Source organism: Homalodisca vitripennis, chromosome 3 (assembly GCF_021130785.1).
Source record: "Homalodisca vitripennis isolate AUS2020 chromosome 3, UT_GWSS_2.1, whole genome shotgun sequence".
NCBI classification, from domain to species: domain Eukaryota; kingdom Metazoa; phylum Arthropoda; class Insecta; order Hemiptera; family Cicadellidae; genus Homalodisca; species Homalodisca vitripennis.
Genome location: NC_060209.1, coordinates 81,865,234 through 81,883,607, shown reverse-complemented (window position 1 = coordinate 81,883,607; position 18,374 = coordinate 81,865,234). Strand labels below are relative to the sequence as shown.

At 32.5% G+C, this 18,374-nt stretch overlaps 2 protein-coding genes across 17 annotated transcripts in view; one reads left to right on the top strand and one right to left on the bottom strand.

Moving 5' to 3' along the window:
* The first annotated feature begins 3,696 nt into the window (after nucleotides 1–3,696).
* On the top strand, nucleotides 3,697–8,144 carry LOC124357115 (cyclin-dependent kinase inhibitor 1C-like). The gene is made up of 2 exons (XM_046808585.1): nucleotides 3,697–3,852; nucleotides 7,758–8,144. The coding sequence occupies exons 1-2, from the start codon at nucleotides 3,841–3,843 to the stop codon at nucleotides 8,079–8,081; spliced, it is 336 nt and encodes a 111-aa protein (XP_046664541.1). The 5' UTR covers nucleotides 3,697–3,840; the 3' UTR covers nucleotides 8,082–8,144.
* A 7,018-nt stretch (nucleotides 8,145–15,162) lies between these two features.
* Nucleotides 15,163–18,374, bottom strand: part of LOC124357111 (protein still life, isoforms C/SIF type 2) — a 911,156-nt gene continuing 907,944 nt past the window's right edge. For all 16 annotated transcript variants that reach the window (XM_046808566.1, XM_046808571.1, XM_046808573.1 and 13 more), the window contains one exon: nucleotides 15,163–16,732. The gene's annotated coding sequence lies outside the window, so the exon portion shown is untranslated. The remainder of the gene's footprint in view (nucleotides 16,733–18,374) is intronic.

Sequence of the window (18,374 nt, the reverse complement as noted above, 5' to 3'; positions counted from 1 at the left end):
ACTTTCAAACTCGGATATCTTTGCTTTTTGATCCAAGAGTAGATATAAATATTTAGTGTGGTTTTAATCTATGGTTTAAACTTAACTATTTTGTTAATGTATGATTACATTTTGTTTTAGCTAAATAGAGTCCATATAAACTGTATATGATGCAGAAGATTGTATGCAGTTATAATAGCTTCCTGATGATAGAGTGTTTAAAATGTAAACTTTATACACTCTGACCTCATCTTTGCCCACCTTTTATTAGTTCAGAAATATCTATAAATATTAAATAACGATTTTAGGACCTAATTTTCAAAACTTTTGGTTGAGCGTCGGCAAATGCTGACTGTCCACAGGATACCTCGAGCATCAATTAAACTTTAGAATTGAAATGTTGTGTTAACACTTAATTTTACATGGACAAAATCGAGATCGATGATTTTATATTTTCCTCCATGGAATTTGGCTGAATGTCGGTGGGATCATTCAGGGGTGGGAAAATTTCTTTATGTACTTATGTAATTCTTTAAAACTTCTGTGTGTACGGAATATCTCTAAAACTAAATGAGCTAATATATTTGAAATTTTGCACGAATCTTCGGCAAAGTCTGTCAGGCACCACTCTTGCTCGCGGCGCTCTTATAAAGCCGAGTAATGCTCGTATCAAGAAAGACACTAAGCATGAAACTTCAAGCACTACCGTGTTTCATTACTGTACTTAGCAGAGCAAATAATACGTCACGTTTTATTAAAACAACAATAAACTCACTGTATATAAGTATGGTTTATATTTGCTTAGCTAAGTATAGAATTGGACAGAACGAGATATCTTGAGCGTTTCCGTACACGGGTCCGGATGACCTTGAAAATTGGGCGTTACCACATCTAAATACGTCTAGTAGACCATATTTATGCAAAATAACTTTAATTAGAGCCACTCGGAGGTAAAAAATGTCATAAGAGGTTGTATTATAACATGAGAACAAACAGTAGTTATGAGAATTCGTCAGCTGTTGTAGAATCTCTTTTTGATTTGTAAATGCACCACGCCTCCCTGCTTGGTACTTTTAATGTGTTTTAAGCATGCAATTTAACTGTTATTGTAGTAAGAAACGCATCATTGCAAGTCTGGGTTGTGGCAAATAAACTGTTGTTTAATGCACTTATGCCAGAGATATATTGTTTAAACTTCAAACTAGTATAGACGTATTGTTTCATATTGAGATCTCTTTAGACTATTAATAAATAATTAAACTAAACGTCCAGGCTTGCAATGATATGTTTCGTACTAGCTTAAAATCAAATATGGGATTTTATTAGAATTGTTATTGTAAACATGACATTTAATCTTGAGTTGAAGGCCATCGTGTGTCTTGTGGTAGATATTAAAAACAGATATGAGGGTTTTTATTGGGTTTTTGATTGTAAACATGACATTTATCTGGACTTTATGGCCATCGTGTGTCTTGTGGTAGATATTAAAAACAGATATGAGGGTTTTTATTGGGGTTTTGATTGTAAACATGACATTTATCTGGACTTTATGGCCATCGTGTGTCTTGTGTTAGAGATAATAAAATCAAATATGAGGGTTTTCATTCGATTTGTTATTGTAAACATGACATTTAATCTTGCCTTGAAGGCCATCGTGTGTCTTGTGGCAAATATATTAAAATAATGCGGTCGCTAAACGCCCATAATGACACACACGATTGCAGTACCTGGAAAGGTACATCTTTCCCTGGTATAAAGCGTAAAATCTCAGTAAAATAAGAACTCTGTTATGGTACAAATTAAAGAAGGTAGTTGTAATGATTATTGAACCATCATCATTAATAGTCTACATATTTATTTGGAAATACCTATCAAATGGAATAATTTGGCGTGATTGAGCTTGATGTTCAATAAACTTAGGAAACCAATCCTTATTGGTAGTCATTAGCAAAATATTTGAATTAAACTTAAAATATTATATGAGATACATATTTTGTATGAAATAAGTTAGAGACGAGACTATACGCATTGTATGTTCTTAAAGAAAACTTTTATTTCTGGTTCTCATTATTTAAAGTGATCAAATTTTAACTATTCAAAAAACATTTGATCTGGAAAGTAAAATCACCTTCATTTTATACCCTTGGGACAGCTAAATTTGAGGAGGAAGTAAGGCATCATGTATATACGAATACGATAGAACTCGTACATGTAAGCACTTATTTAGTACAAACTTTGACCACTAGCCAGATTTTGGTCTCTTTGTTTGTGTCTGCTATTACTCCAGAGTTGTAATGGTTTTAACATTTTGTCATTAATAGTCCGTTAAAAAGTCAATAAACAGAATTTACATAAAAATGTTTAGTTAAGCATTATGATCATCGAATTTAATTTTGGTTGTATATTAGTTCAGCTGGACTTATTCTTTTTAAAATTCTTACAATTAAATATGTAATAAAAAATAGGCTACATTTATTATTTGTGGTGAAAGTGTTTGCAATGGCTTAATAAACAAGAAATTTAAAGGAATGCTATACTTTATACGTGGAAACTCTTTTATTACTCTTCTTCATGAGTGGTGCATTTTTGTCTTTTGAAATGTAAAACACAAGCTTATTTTCTGTTCCATTTCTGAATTTTCTATAGGTCCTATTATTTCCTGGAAATCGTGCAACTGTAGGTTCATTTCGTATTAAATTTCGTTTTATTCTGGGTAAATTTTCTAACTAACAGAGCATTTACTCCCTGTATTGCATTGGCCATGTATTTCAATAACGCCTCATAATCTTCCCACTGCATAACACCAGTATTTTCGGTGAATGTAATGGAGACGACACTGTATTCCTCAGAGAAATATTCCTCAGAGAAAAATGCCTATGGACGCAAATTCGATGTTTACGTATTAAAAATTTAAAAACCCTTTAAAGGAGATTCTTTTACCCTTTATTATTCATTACAGAAATTGAAGAATAATATACCTCCACTGTGTTTGCTTGCATGGACAATTTTTTCTTTGGCCCTCTAATTAGACTTTACTCGTGTATCCGCAACTGAATGCAAGTTGAATGAATGCATGCGTGTATGTCTTATTATAGTTTTGTAAATATTTATAAAGTTACATTAATTATAGATGTTGTTTTTTTATTATTTTAAAGCTAAGATTCTTTTAATGTATAAGGTAAATAAATAGATTTATTTTTAGTTATACATGTATATGTATGTTAGTTTAATTTTTTACGAGGTTAAGTGGTAGAGAGGACTTTATAGTCCTAACTTCGCCTCTAATAAAGACATTTTTCATTTCATTTCAACTGGTCCATGTACTGTTGTAACACTTTTAGATTCAGTTCGACCTTTTCACCAAAATCTAAGCAACTGTGATTGATGCTGATTTTCCAGAGTGAATACCATTCAATAGGGAAACTCAAGCCATGTATAAATCAATTAACTATATCGTCATAAATGTGTGTATTATGTGCAATTCTGCAGCCAGGTTCCAATGACAATTTGATCAGTTTTGAAACAACTGGTAAAAGTGAAATAGGACGTTAGCAATATATCATATTTTGCACCCTTGGAGATTCGCTAAAATTAAACATCCTAGAATTCTTACAATCTGGGGGCAGTTACCGATACCGGTGACCAAGCAGGACGCAAGGTGATCTACCCGCGGACCTTGGTGAGGAAGGTCACTGTCGACTGTGACGTCACTGACACAGGAGCCGCCGGGCGTGGTCCAGGTCCTGCTCCCGATACACGGACAGACAGACAGACGGACGTATAAAGGAGTCTTTTGGCTGGAAGCCTGCAGATAGCTTCCAACAGTCCTCAGTGAAGTGTTCGGAGAGTTTCTCAGAAATCATGAAGGTCCTGGTGAGTAAAGATTGATATATTCTTGAGAAATTTAAATATTACGATGTCAACTTAATATAACGTATATAATATGAAAAAATTTCCAGTAACGGCACTGATGACTATTTTTCTTAAAGGTACGCAATTAATTCAAATTACGTACAGTAACATTGTAAATCAAACTTGAGATATTGACCAACCGAATGTTTGATGGGTACAGAAAACCGTGTGCTCTCTATTCCCAAAATGAGTTTGATGTTGAGCGAACAATGTTTAAACAGTTTTAAAACCCCATACGAAGCACTTAATAATTCTTTGTTTGTCTTTTAGCTAAGTATAGTAAATAACAAATTATGTTTTTACAAATTTCGTTGAAGATATGGAGCTACTACTTATTATAAGGATGGGACTAATAACTACCAGTTCAAAGTCATTTTACAACTTTACAAAAATCGGCCCAAATAGCAATGGGTTTCATTTAGGCTAATACATGGTAGCGCACCTTGACACCAAACAATGTTATTTAACATTATTATCAAAGCAATGCTAAATGTAATTATAACTGCTCCAGGCATAAATAATAGTTAAATAATTGAGGAATTTCTACGACGACATACATAATTTGATAAACTCAAGAACATATTAAACACTGATAATTTAATAAAATGTTTATTAAATTATTCTTTTGATGGGCGAGGGAAGGGTTCTAGTTAGATATCTCGCTTTTCTTGGAAGTTGAGTATTATGTACCAAAATCCATTACTGATATCCGGGCAGTAAAGTTTGGTTGTTTTATTTTTACAACGGTAGGCAAAATTCAAAAGCAATCTCTGATTTATCCATTACTGTAAAGGAGTTTTGTGTTTTAAAGGTATTTTCTAAACAGTACAATAAATAAAAAAATAATTTCATAATTTTAGTGTGCTATATATAAGTAGTATTTATTGCTAGAGTAGTTATTCACATGTCTATTTGATGATTTACATATATAGATTGTACTTAAACACGGGGGAAGAATTTCATTTCATTAAATATTTATTATTATTAAGAATTGGTGTAATTCAAAATTTAAATTGTGTTAAAACACAATTTATTCTGATTGTAGTAGTAAGAAATTAGTTAGTAGTTAGTTCAACCGCTTCATGAGGGTTCAACGTTCAATCTTCTATTCTTAGTGCGTACTGTTTTACTCGTAGCCAAGCGGAATGTAGGACGTCCGTATACCGTCCTCTGCACTCTCCTTGACTCAACCACGTTATCGCCTACATGCAACCATTTGTAGACAGTATTTTCTGTCATCGTTTCGGTAGACTTTCCATTCAAGGACTTAATGCTTTCAGAGTGTAGTGCTTTATATAGGATAGTTTTTACTTCGTTATAAATTTAACACGAAACTTTAATTATTATGGTAACAATCAACTTCATATTTTGCTTGCAATACAAACTCCATAGGCTAAATATGATTTGTCCTACAGTATTTTATCTAGTAAAATATCCTGCCATCTGTGCGGAATGCGGTAGTGGTTCAAAACGGTAGAAAACATTCCTAGAAATTGAGTCTTTCATGTGACAGATAAAATTCTATATGGTCTGATCACAGATGCTTAAGAATGCTTGATCAAATACTAGAACGTATACAAACCTGTAGACAAGTGTGAGTGGTTTGGTTTGGATCAACAAAAAGGAAGGTTCAACAAAACATTTATTAAGTATTAGTTATTGTTTTCTTCTTTTTTCAATCAAAATGAATTTGAACTATAAATTGTTGTTATTTGGTTGGTTATTGGTCTGTGAAACCCAAATACTAAAAAAAACATAATAGTACAGAAATAGAATAAAAGTATAACTAGTTATGATCTTATGGATTATCAAATGCACAAATCTTCGTATTCAATGCGATTCAAAAACTACAATATGCATCATTCAACAACATTGTTATCTACGAGTGCATCCTAACAATACATTATTATTACTTTACACTACAATAGGTTTCGAAATAATGTACAATGTAAATTAATTAAATTTAAAATAAAAATAAAAAAGTAAACGAGTACAATAATACTTTAAATAACTAAAAGAATATATAAGCAATGCCTTCATTGTGATGTTAATTTGTATTCCATTCTTTATTAAATCAATTTTACGATGTTTCATAATGCAAAATAAAGCATTATATTACTTAAAGTGAAATAAACTAAAAGATGTAACTCAAGTGTTTTGCTGTTTGAACATTTTCATTTTATATATTTTAACGAAAACATATGTCAGAAAATTATATTATGAATGTGATTCCATTATTCAGAATAATCGAAGCACATACAATTCCAAATTTGTACTGCCTGCAAGGAGGATAAGGTACGATAAAACACACTTTAGACATAATTGATATTTGCGCAATTACCTAATCTAGCTATGCCCTTCTCAAAACTCCTGGGATAAATGATCATAGTGTATGAGTTAATAATTAACTGTTAATTAAAAACACGCATTAATAATAATAATAATGCGTATAGTTTACTAAATTCCCCATCATTTACCGGCAATACAAAAAAGCAAGTAGTTAACAAAATTTATTTGACACAGGAATATACAAAGGACTATATGAAGGAAAACCCCCTTTCATATTCCTATATATAAAGGAATATGAAAGGGGGATTCTTTCATACAATTATTGCAGAGGAGTTGGAGAAGAAAAGGTGATGGTATAAACACATAAGGAAGACGACCATAATGTATCCACGTTCTGGATAGCAAATATCCTAATTCTCAGCCTTGTTAAGCTTATTTAACTTAGGAATAGGCTGATATTTGTACTAGTGAAAAGGTGATGGTATAAACACATAAGGAAGACGACCATAATGTATCCACGTTCTGGATAGCAAATATCCTAATTCTCAGCCTTGTTAAGCTTATTTAACTTAGGAATAGGCTGATATTTGTACTAGTGAAAAGGTGATGGTATAAACACGTAAGGAAGACGACCATAATGTATCCACGTTCTGGATAGCAAATATCCTAATTCTCAGCCTTGTTAAGCTTATTTAACTTAGGAATAGGCTGATATTTGTACTAGTGAAAAGGTGATGGTATAAACACGTAAGGAAGACGACCATAATGTATCCACGTTCTGGATAGCAAATATCCTAATTCTCAGACTTGTTAAGCTTATTTAACTTAGGAATAGGCTGATATTTGTACTAGTGAAAAGGTGATGGTATAAACACGTAAGGAAGACGACCATAATGTATCCACGTTCTGGATAGCAAATATCCTAATTCTCAGCCTTGTTAAGCTTATTTAACTTAGGAATAGGCTGATATTTGTACTAGTGAAAAGGTGATGGTATAAACACATAAGGAAGACGACCATAATGTATCCACGTTCTGGATAGCAAATATCCTAATTCTCAGCCTTGTTAAGCTTATTTAACTTAGGAATAGGCTGATATTTGTACTAGTGAAAAGGTGATGGTATAAACACATAAGGAAGACGACCATAATGTATCCACGTTCTGGATAGCAAATATCCTAATTCTCAGCCTTGTTAAGCTTATTTAACTTAGGAATAGGCTGATATTTGTACTAGTGAAAAGGTGATGGTATAAACACATGAAGGAAGACGACCATAATGTATCCACGTTCTGGATAGCAAATATCCTAATTCTCAGCCTTGTTAAGCTTATTTAACTTAGGAATAGGCTGATATTTGTACTAGTGAAAAGGTGATGGTATAAACACATAAGGAAGACGACCATAATGTATCCACGTTCTGGATAGCAAATATCCTAATTCTCAGCCTTGTTAAGCTTATTTAACTTAGGAATAGGCTGATATTTGTACTAGTGAAAAATTAAAATCACCTATTGGAATCGATAAACTTCCAAACTGTTCATAAGGAATGTTCAGAATTGCTGTGTATTATTGCAGATTGTTCTGTCTGTGCTGTGCGCCGTCGCCCTGGCCAGCCCTGTGGCCCCTGTACTGCTGCCCAAGGTGCAGGTCGCTGCTCCCCAGGTCACCGTCGTCAAGCAACCCTACGTCTTCACCGAGCCTGAGCCTGTCTACCGTCAGGTCCCAGTGCCCTACAAGGCCGTCACCTACACTGCCCCCGCTGTGGTACCTGGCCCCGTCATCGCTCCTGCCCCCGCCGTCTACGCTGCTCACGCTCCCGTAGCCGTAGCCGCTCCTGCCCACGTCGCCTACGCCGCTCACGCCGTGGCTGTGGCTCCCCACGCCTCCTACGTCCTTTAAATAATCAGACCCATCCTTCATGATTCAAAAGTGATACTCATTCATTAAATTAAATTAAACTCATGCAACTGTCTGTTTTACATGTGCCTACTCCCATTACCAAACTTAAATAATTTATCAGTAGCATTCCTGCATGCTTTTGTACCAATAATATACGTCATTAGTGTAGAGAAGATATCACAATGATTTCTGTATTGAATCTCAAAAGGTAGCTTAATTAAATCTTGTCCCTTGCAACGTCTTGTTAGTTGAAGTTTCACTTTAGGGAACAAATAAAGTTCACAGCAAAAATATCAGTGGTGCTTATGACAATAAATCTATGCAGGTGTAAGATTCGGTATCCATCCAAAAACAGTCAAGTTGTGACTGTGTTCTGGAGGGTTATAACGAGGTTAAAGGCACATAGAATTCGGGTCAACGTGGAATGTTTGCCCTACAGCGCACAACATTGTGGCCTAGAGAGGGACTGCCAATAAATCGATATTTAATACTTTAAATTTTGATATAGAGGTAGAGTTTCAACCCGAATTTCAACCCTCTGAGCTAACTCATTCGAAAGGTATTGTGTGTACAGCATACACAAAGAAAGAAATCTGGTTTTGACATTAACTGATAGTTACTGAGAATCCACCAAAAATTCAGTCACATTTAACTACTTTTAAACATATGCAGAGCCGGATTTAGCCATGGGCCACATGAGATGGCCAATAGGTTGTCCGTTCACTTACCTCTCTCTCCACTGTAATTTATATCCAGTCTGCTGACAGTTTTCTGTAGTGTTGTTTCACTACTGCTATTATTCTATTTATAATAATTGTCTGATTATATTTAGTAAACATTTTCTAAACAGGTAAACATAGGTTCTTGCAGCAGAAAACACTGCCAAATTAATATCCTGATTCAGAGGAATACTCTGCACATGATCTCTGATCAGATGCTACAACAATTTTCCTTCAACAAACCCTTCAGATTGTTATACTTTCTAGGGAGGATTGGTCGGAGTGTGAACCTGTTCCACCAGTGGAGCTTGAATGGTTTATAGATGGCTTTAAAAAAAAAAGTTGCAAATGCACTGGAATAGTGGGAGTAAGACCATGTAGTGGGCTAGTGATCCCTTTGGGTCCTTATCTCATTCTTTTAAGCAGAAGTCACAGCCCTAATGGAATGTGCTTGTGTTAATCTTTGTCTGCGGTATAGGAGTTAAACGATTAGCATTTTCACAGATACCCAGCTAACAGTTGGCTCTTGTGTGTTCAACTCCAAACTTATCTGGGATTGCTATCAAGTAATTCCTTCCCTTGGAAGAATTAACAATGTGACAGTTTGTTGGGTTCCTGGTCATGAGGGGATCTTTGGAAACGAAGGAGCTCAACCATTCTGTGGTATTTATAGTTGTGAATCCTTTAAGGTTGTCTTGAAGTGTGTTCATACTGAACAAAAGAAGTTGAAGGCTACATCTGGGTCTGAGAATGAGCAGAATGGTCCTACAATGGCTTTGTTACAATCGTCTTCCCCAAGAGTGGTGTCCGACCTTCTCTCTTTAAGTAGGTCGGTTGTCTTCTCAGCTTATGGGTCTGATTAAAGGACATGGCCATTTGAGGAAGCATCTTCACAGAGTCAGTATTCTCCAGGAGGATCCGCTCTGTAGAATGTGTGATGAGCAGAAAGTCACTGCTGAACACATGCTCTTTGACTGTCCCTCAATAACAAGGGAGTTCTACACTATCTTTGGTAATCTGGACAAGGGTGGTAAATTCCCCCTGATTGGTTGTTTTCAGCAGTTTGTAGAACCACACATGAAACCCATGCTTTACCAATTACATTTTTATTAGTAATGCCTGTAAAAACATGGTAAAAGCCCTTTTTTTACCCAAACATAGGCTTGAGGTGAAAATGACATTGCAGGACTAAAATATTAAAACTTACTTTGTATGAAGCAACTTAATGCTGTAAACTTAACGGTTAGTCTACTAATTTTATGTATGAAGCCTTAATAAGTTTGCATTAAAAAGTTCTCCTCGTGGTGTACTATGTTGCTTGGCTTCATCCCATATCTTGTGATAATTTTCAGACCAGCAATGTTGAGCAATTTTAGACTTTTCCACTAGTCATTTTTTGTATTTTCTTTATGTTCTTTAATTCTCACATTTAGTGGTCTTTTTGTCTCACCTATCTATTTGCTATTACAAGAACATGTTATACTGTAAACAGATTTTTTTGTGCACCATTTTTTGGGTTAGTTTTATTGAAACTTTGTCTATGTCTTTGAAGCGAGTGGAAAGAACACTTCAATCTTCAGGAAAAATTCAACACAGATTTAACACACTTTGTAAGTAAAGTCAGGTAAAGCTCAAATTTCAAATCTGTTTAGTTTTATTTTACTGTAATTCTTATCAACACAGATAAAACACACATCCCAATGCTTTTAGAACAGGCCTTGTATACCAGTAGCTGTCCTAACAGCTTGTCTTCCAAAATTCCATTTAAATAGTTTTCTAACACATTTAGTGGTAGAGTTTGGTTGCATGCTTACTCTTCTGCTCAAGATTGATCTACTGCTTGGAAGCCAAAACATTAAAAGCCAATAATTATCTAGATGAAGCTCAATGACAATTATTTAATGGGCTATAAATTCAGAAATTACAAAGATCCAGGTAACATGGAGGATCTCTGGTTGTACTCAACTCTCTGGCTCTATAAGACCATGACGATCATGAGTGGTACTCAATAAAATGTCAGCTGAAGACACAAGAGTGTCATATTTGACATATAGTGACTATAGATTTTTATGTGCCGCAAAGAAGTGTATCTTCTGACCAGTGGCAGTATTTATGTTTATATTTAATTATTTATTTATAACTGATACATCCAAAGAATCGCCAATGGTCCTTATGGTATGGGAATATAAAATAAAAAACTATTTGCTATTTTGTATTGGTATATGTATGAGGTGTGTTTTTTTAAGTAAGTACCGTTTTGAAATTCTGCTGCTGCAATGCTGTGATCTATGTCACCCGCTTGCGCAATGTATTTCTGCATCTGTTAGCAAGCCACAGATGCAATTACGGTAAAAATGTATTGTTTTACATCTGTTAATGTATATTTCAAATGCCTCTGTCAATCAAGTCCCACTAACTGTGAAGTACGCGGTTATTTGTTTTCTTGGTGCTAAAGGTATGAGAGCAGTTGAAATTCACTGTCAGTATTGTGAAGTGTATAGACAAAACATGAGTGTTGGAATGAAATTCAAATGAATAAAAACGGTACTTACTTAAAAAAAAAATACGTGCTTTGTACATGAACGACAAAAGCAATTGAACAAAATAGTTTACCAAGTATTAACCAAATAGTCAGGAGGCAGGTAAAACTTTTCTTCTGTATCTCACTCCATCCACAGGATATCTCAAGTGAATTGAGTTACAGACTTGAAATTCTACATAAATTTTCATTTCTACAGAGACGAGATCGAGTTTGATGACTGTGCATGTCCATTAATGGTTTTTTTTTTATTATATCATCTGTAAATTCTGTTACATAACTCATGTTCTCGTGTATTCCTGCCTTTAATTAACACACTAATTGATGTACTACTGAGGTTAAAATTACTCATCTTTGAAATATTACCAATTCTTTACATGTATTTGTTTCTTTCATTTTTAAACTTCATATAATTAGCTGAATTATATAATTATTGATACCTCAACAAAATTTGTGATACGCTTTTCCTCTTTCGTTATCCAGTGATGCTTTAAATCTATTCAGATTACCCGAATTTACATTAATGTTATTTTTATCACTCATAATATGTTTTATTCATAATTATGAATGTACTAGCTTAAAACAATGACAGTGACTTGTACCATATACTACAAACCTCTAAATGATTTAGTTGTAATTATTTTATATTTAGTATTGATAGCTCAGGATAAAGATACAGAGTTGTACGTATATATTTTTATGGCCTACCATTCCCAGGTGGTCCACATTGCCCCTAGTACATTATGCAAATATATTATTATTAGCCTCCAAATGTGTCAACTTTTTACAACCATGGCCAATAAATAGGTAAAAATATGAAATATAACAATACTGTATCTGGATATTTACCAATTACACTTGCATATAACAATTTAGTCACAATTATTAGTCTGTCTGGTAAGGTTCAATACTAACATCAAAATCATATAACATCAGAGTAATATAAACAAAATCAGAATAATTTATGTGTAAATAGATATGTTTATTTACTACACTTGCATATAAAATTTGGTCACACCCGGTGCTTATGTACTGTACTTAATATTTAGAACTGTAATCTCCAGAGGACCTGGAATACATTCTAGATGAAAGGGTGTTGGCGGAAGATATAGAAAACATAAGGTCTAAAAACAGTGCATTTTTATGCATTTTGGAGGGCAGAGGAAAGCGAATTTTCCTTGCAAACCAAAAGTGTTACTTTTTTTCAAATATAGGTGTTGGAATGCAGTTCTGGTGTGTTCTACCTTAAATTGAGCAACAAACACAAGTTTCCAAAAACTACTTTTTGGTACAAGGGTTTCGAAACAGATATTTTTTCTCAGTAGTCATGAACCTTAGAAGGAAATTTGCTTTACTTACTGGACATAACTATGTATCACTGGCATCTAAGAGAAGGAGACTGCTGGAAGCTCTGTCTCTGGAGGATGTTAAACCAACCGGACTAGGGGCTACCATTGTTCAACTTGTGGGAGAATCTAGTTTTGGACTCTAGAATTCTATCTAGAAACCATGTTGAGTAAGAGCAGCCACAATGAGTCGTAAGGCTGATGTGCCTCAGCTTTAGAGCTACCCATATTTTGATTCAATCAATAAAATAGTAATCATTACTTTTTTGTAATATGTACTATTTAGTCTGTGGTCTACCGACCATTTAGAAATACTCCATATGCTTTCTTTAAATGAAACTAAAAGAATTTTAACTTGCAGAAAAGTGGTTAATGTTGAACTTCCTTGTGGTTTAAGTTTAAAGCCCACCTATATTCCAGATTTCAAGTTGATTGTATGTAATTACACTAGCAAAATAACTGGTTAATCCTTTACATAACATGTATCCATGCCTTTTTTCTAAAGAAGCGTCACCCTGGCTGTAGGCACTCTCAGTATTGTAACACACTCATTATATACTGCCAAGTAATGGGTTAAACATATTTCTGTGTGTTACATTTGCCTGGATTCTGTATGAAGGAAATGTAAACACAACTTTTACATATATTAACATGGCACACTTGAATGACCTACCTTACAATGCATTTAGTATAACCCTTCATTAATTGTACTATTAGATAACAACACATCTTCAGAAGTCGATTTAGGTTTATTGCAGATCTTAGGAATTGGGAGAAGGTAAAATGAAAAAGCCATACTATAACAGTACATAAGTATATTATTACTGTATTCGTACCACATTTTAAAATCTCTTAAAGCTGACCGCCTGATTGTACAGCCACACTGTATATACAAGGCATGTGGTGTACTCACGCCCTCACCTACATTGTGTATCAGTGCCACTTTAGCTGTGTACAGTTCAAAATATTAGTTGTTTTTTCACTCAAAATAATAATGATAATAAATATTCCATTATGTTAGTTTGTTTTAATACTCTTTAATATATAATACTGTTCAATAGATTTATACAAAATATTCATTGAGAACATGATTTTAAAACATTCAATAATTTTTTAATAAAATTTTAAATAAAAAACTTATTATAAAAGAATAAAACAGAAAAGACTTTATAACACAACAATAAAAATTCAGTTTTATAAAAAATAAATAATACCATTATCAAATTTATTTCAATACAAATACAGTTCAGAATTTCTAATATAGATAAAAATATACATCTAATAATAAATATGTTTTAAATGAAAAGAACTAAAAATATAATATATTATTTTAAAACTAAGCAGATGAATAAATTAATTTCTAAATAATAAAAACACAATACTGAAACAAAAATGTACTAATGACTTTGTTATAGCTTGATTTGTATACAAGTTTTACTGCTGAAACAAATATGAAAACGTGATCTTTAATTATTGAGGTGACAACAAACACTTTAAACTATTCACAACTAAATTGACACGAGCATAAATTAACACTTCCCCTAGACCGTTCCCACTTCTCACATAGAGTCCATTAAGTTTTCGTTATCTTAATCTAAAAGTAAAATTATAATTATTTTTATCTGTGAATATGGGGGTGTGATGAATTAAATTTAATAAAAAGAAAAGCACCATTATATTACAGCTATAAATTAAATAAAGTTCTATTCAAAACAAATATACAGTAAGCAAAGGAAGACGAAAAGGAGTTGGTGCTTATGGATACTTACTCGCTAATACAAATTCAAAATTAACATTGTTCAATTATTACGCTAAAGGTTCGCAACATAATACGGAATGTTAATCTTTTAAATGTATTTAGGAAATTAATTAAAAGTGCAAATGTTTAAGAGACAGTGAATATATATTTACATTTAGCAGTAACATTTATAAAAAATGAAGAATAAGTACTAATTTATTGTTACAACAAACAAAAGTAAGTATAAATAACTTCCTTATCATATTGAACTTTAATTACAACGCATCATTTTAAATAATTACTAATTAATTACAACATTAAACTAAATATGAACACATTGATAACTATAAACAACTTATTTTATTGGTGCCACAACGTAACTGAAATACATCCACGGTTTTTATGTACAATTGGGACATTAATTAATTGAGATTCATGACGAAGGGAATGATTAGTCAATCTCTACTAATAAAACAATAAAGTTAAATTCTATGAACTTGGTTCTATCTTAGCTTACCGCTTCTACATTGGTAACGTAATTTACAGATTATTTTTTCTAGTTTTGACATCCTTTCTTAAATTCATTTTAGATACACGATGATTAAATACATAAATATTTTATTCCAAACAACACAATTTGAGCTGGGTCACTTGACATGCTGACGCAGTCAAGACTTAAATCTTTCACAATTTTGGCACAACATTAAAACAACTTAATGTGTTAAATGTATTGTGATGGTACAAACTGAAATATAACAATGATAATTTCTATAACTATGCCACTTCACTATTCTCACAGGAAATTTTAGTATTGGTTTGGAATAATTTGTCTGTCCTTTTAAAGTGGTAAAAAATCTTGTTCTTAATTTTTATGAATTGAAATAGTTCTGTATTGGTTGTAACAAACAGATTATTGTACAGAAACTAAAAGATTAAATTTTATTTACAAATATCGATTGTATGAACTAATGAATATTTGCAAAATAAATCAATAAACTCCCAAAAAGATTATTTTGATTTTATGTATAGTTAAATTAGTTAATTTCTGTTTTGGTTTTATTAGTGTATAAACCAAACACAAAATTTTCTTCAATAATATTTTAACTGATATATAAAACTCTATTTGGAGGAGTATTAACATATTAAGTACAAAATTAATAATCAATATTTATTTTTGTTATTTGGTTCCTGCTTTGTTGAGTAAAATTATGTTTTACAAACAAAAGAAAGATAACTGACTTAATCCCTCAACTTTGAATTAAAGATACAGATTTACTGGGATATTGATGATTACACTAATACAATTTCCAGCCAAATATATCTAAATAGAAAACTGAGCTGTCCAGTGTGAATAGTGAAGTGTGAACCTAAAACTACGTAACCAATATGGTCATGCAGTACAGAGTTCTTTGATTTACAAGTAATACACAATATATGGAACGTTACAAATATTGTAAAAACAAGTCTTATTTTAGTGTAAGATGAGCGGGTTACGTTAAACAAGTAAAGAAGACGTGGTTGGAGCTATCTCACAACTGGCAAGCATTCGGTTGAAGTGTTTCTGTGAGTTTTCAAAGTCAGGTTTTAGTTTTGTGCTTACGATATTAATATAAAATTCTATTTATAAACATCTGTAACAAGTAGAAATATTCTTACTTGTAATAAAAAGAATATGGCTAAAAAGCAAAACAAAAAGAAGCTGCAGAGAGAAAATGCATTATAATAGAATATCATAAATTCAAATGTACGTGAAAAGCACTGAAATGAATTTCTGAATGGCAATTTCATAGCCACAAGATGAAAAATCTATTTTTTACTGAAAGAAATCTACTAGCATCAAATAACAAGATCAATTGAAAAAGACAATTCCAATATCGTAGTGATTGGCCTTGGATCCACATAGAAGGAAACAATAGTTTCATCTCGAATAAAACATTTAATTATTAATATAAAACTATTTATTCAAACAACAGTTTAAGATATTTTGGTATTGCTTCAACTACAGGAAAACACTTCATAATCGATAAAATACTGGTCAATAAATTCTACTTGAATACAATTTTCGTTAATTTCAATGATAACAATAAATATAATAACGACATGTAGCATATTGGTTAATTATTTACAAAACTTTTAATCCAGATAATAAAATTATAAATTTATCAAGACCGAGAGTTCGAATTGTTTACAAGCCCGAGTTTGTGCAATTCTTACAAAGACTATGACACAATACAGTTTGAGCTAGATCCAACCCATACAACCTACACAGCCAGCAAATTTGTACGTTGTCCTCCCCCATCTATCAATATCTGAAAAAGCAAGTTACAAAGAAATTTAGCACATTTTATCCCAAAGAATGTACAGTAAACACTCACTTTAAGAAATATTGTTTTTGTTCTGCAATAAAAAGTTGACAAATACATGCTATAGCAAATAATTTGCCAAACCAAAACTGAATTGATATGCTGTCTTAAAAGACCTACCCCTCTTAGTAACTTTCTTATGAATAGAGATGGAGTGATTTATTTACTTTGGGGGATATTTATATGATCAACTGAGAAGTTTTTTTGACATCCCCAAAATGGGGTATTTTAGGGTTAAGTCAAAATTTATAAATAGGAACCCTTAGCGAGTGACACCTCTTTTAAAAGGTATTATAAAAGAAGAACAATGGAGCAAACTAGAGTTCTCTAATGTTAATTTATCACATTTGGTGGCCAATTAAAGTTTGAATTTGTTATAAAACCTGCACAGTTTAAATTACATTTAAAGTTATTGTAAAGCAGATAAAACATTAACTCACTATTATTTTCAGAACTTAGGACACAAAAATCATAAAACAAGTTATTACAACAATCAACAAACATCCATGATTAACATAGCATTTATTAGGTTTTGTTTTGTCTGACCGAAGCCCTGGGAATACCAATAGCTGTATTGCCAGATTTGATCTCTTATTGTTTGTATTGTCTTATCTCCACCAGTTTGTATGTGAGACACATTCAGTCCAGTTACTATGTTAAAGTGGTAATTTTCACACAGAAATTTTGTTTTTTTTTATTTTTTGTTATCATACATATTTAGAATAAAAATTACTAAACTCTAGTAACTGTCTCTGAAACTGCAACTTCAATATGCAACAGTAAATATGCAGTTTGGTACTTTTACAAATTCCTTAAAAAATTGTTTACAACACCAAAAGGAGAGACAATAAATTTTCATATTTAACCCTTTCAATCCCAGCGGCTACCTGGAAACTTGTCAGAAATATGTGTAAGATGTATTTCCTAGTGTTATATGACTAGGAAGCTATCTCCAGTAACATTTTTTAAGTAAAAAATTGTTTAAACTTTTTTGAAACTTATATTTGTTAAGGGAGACACAGTTTTATTTTTAAAGTAGACTTAGAGACGTGTAAGCTTAAGTGATTTATAATCTTAACACAATTATATGTCACTAGTGTAAATATTTAAAAGTACAGTGTTTTTGAACAATTGATAAGAAATTAGTCTTCATGTGTTTGATCTTGTGTGTGTCTCAGTACAAAACTATATACTTTGTTTAACAATATAGTACAGTCAATCTGTCACGAAAAAAGGCTGTTTTACAACAAAACGGACCACCCTAATTTTTTTGCATAAATCGTTAAGTTGCCTTAGAAAAGCTTAAGTCCGAGTTTTTGAGAATGTACGGTTAAGGGTTTTTGAGAAAACTCAAAAAGTTTTTGGATTCGATTTATCTCGAGAAACGGTCGTACGTTGTAAGGAAATTTTGAAAATCACAGTAACATTTCAAGGACATTATTATCTACAATTTTTGTCAGTTGGTGGATGCGCTATCTAAAATAAAAATTGCATGGCGCCCAATAGATGGCGCCTAAGTCACCAAAAACGGTTTTTTCACTTTTTCACCGCCCAATCAATTTTTTTCGCTCGCACTTTTAAATGCAAA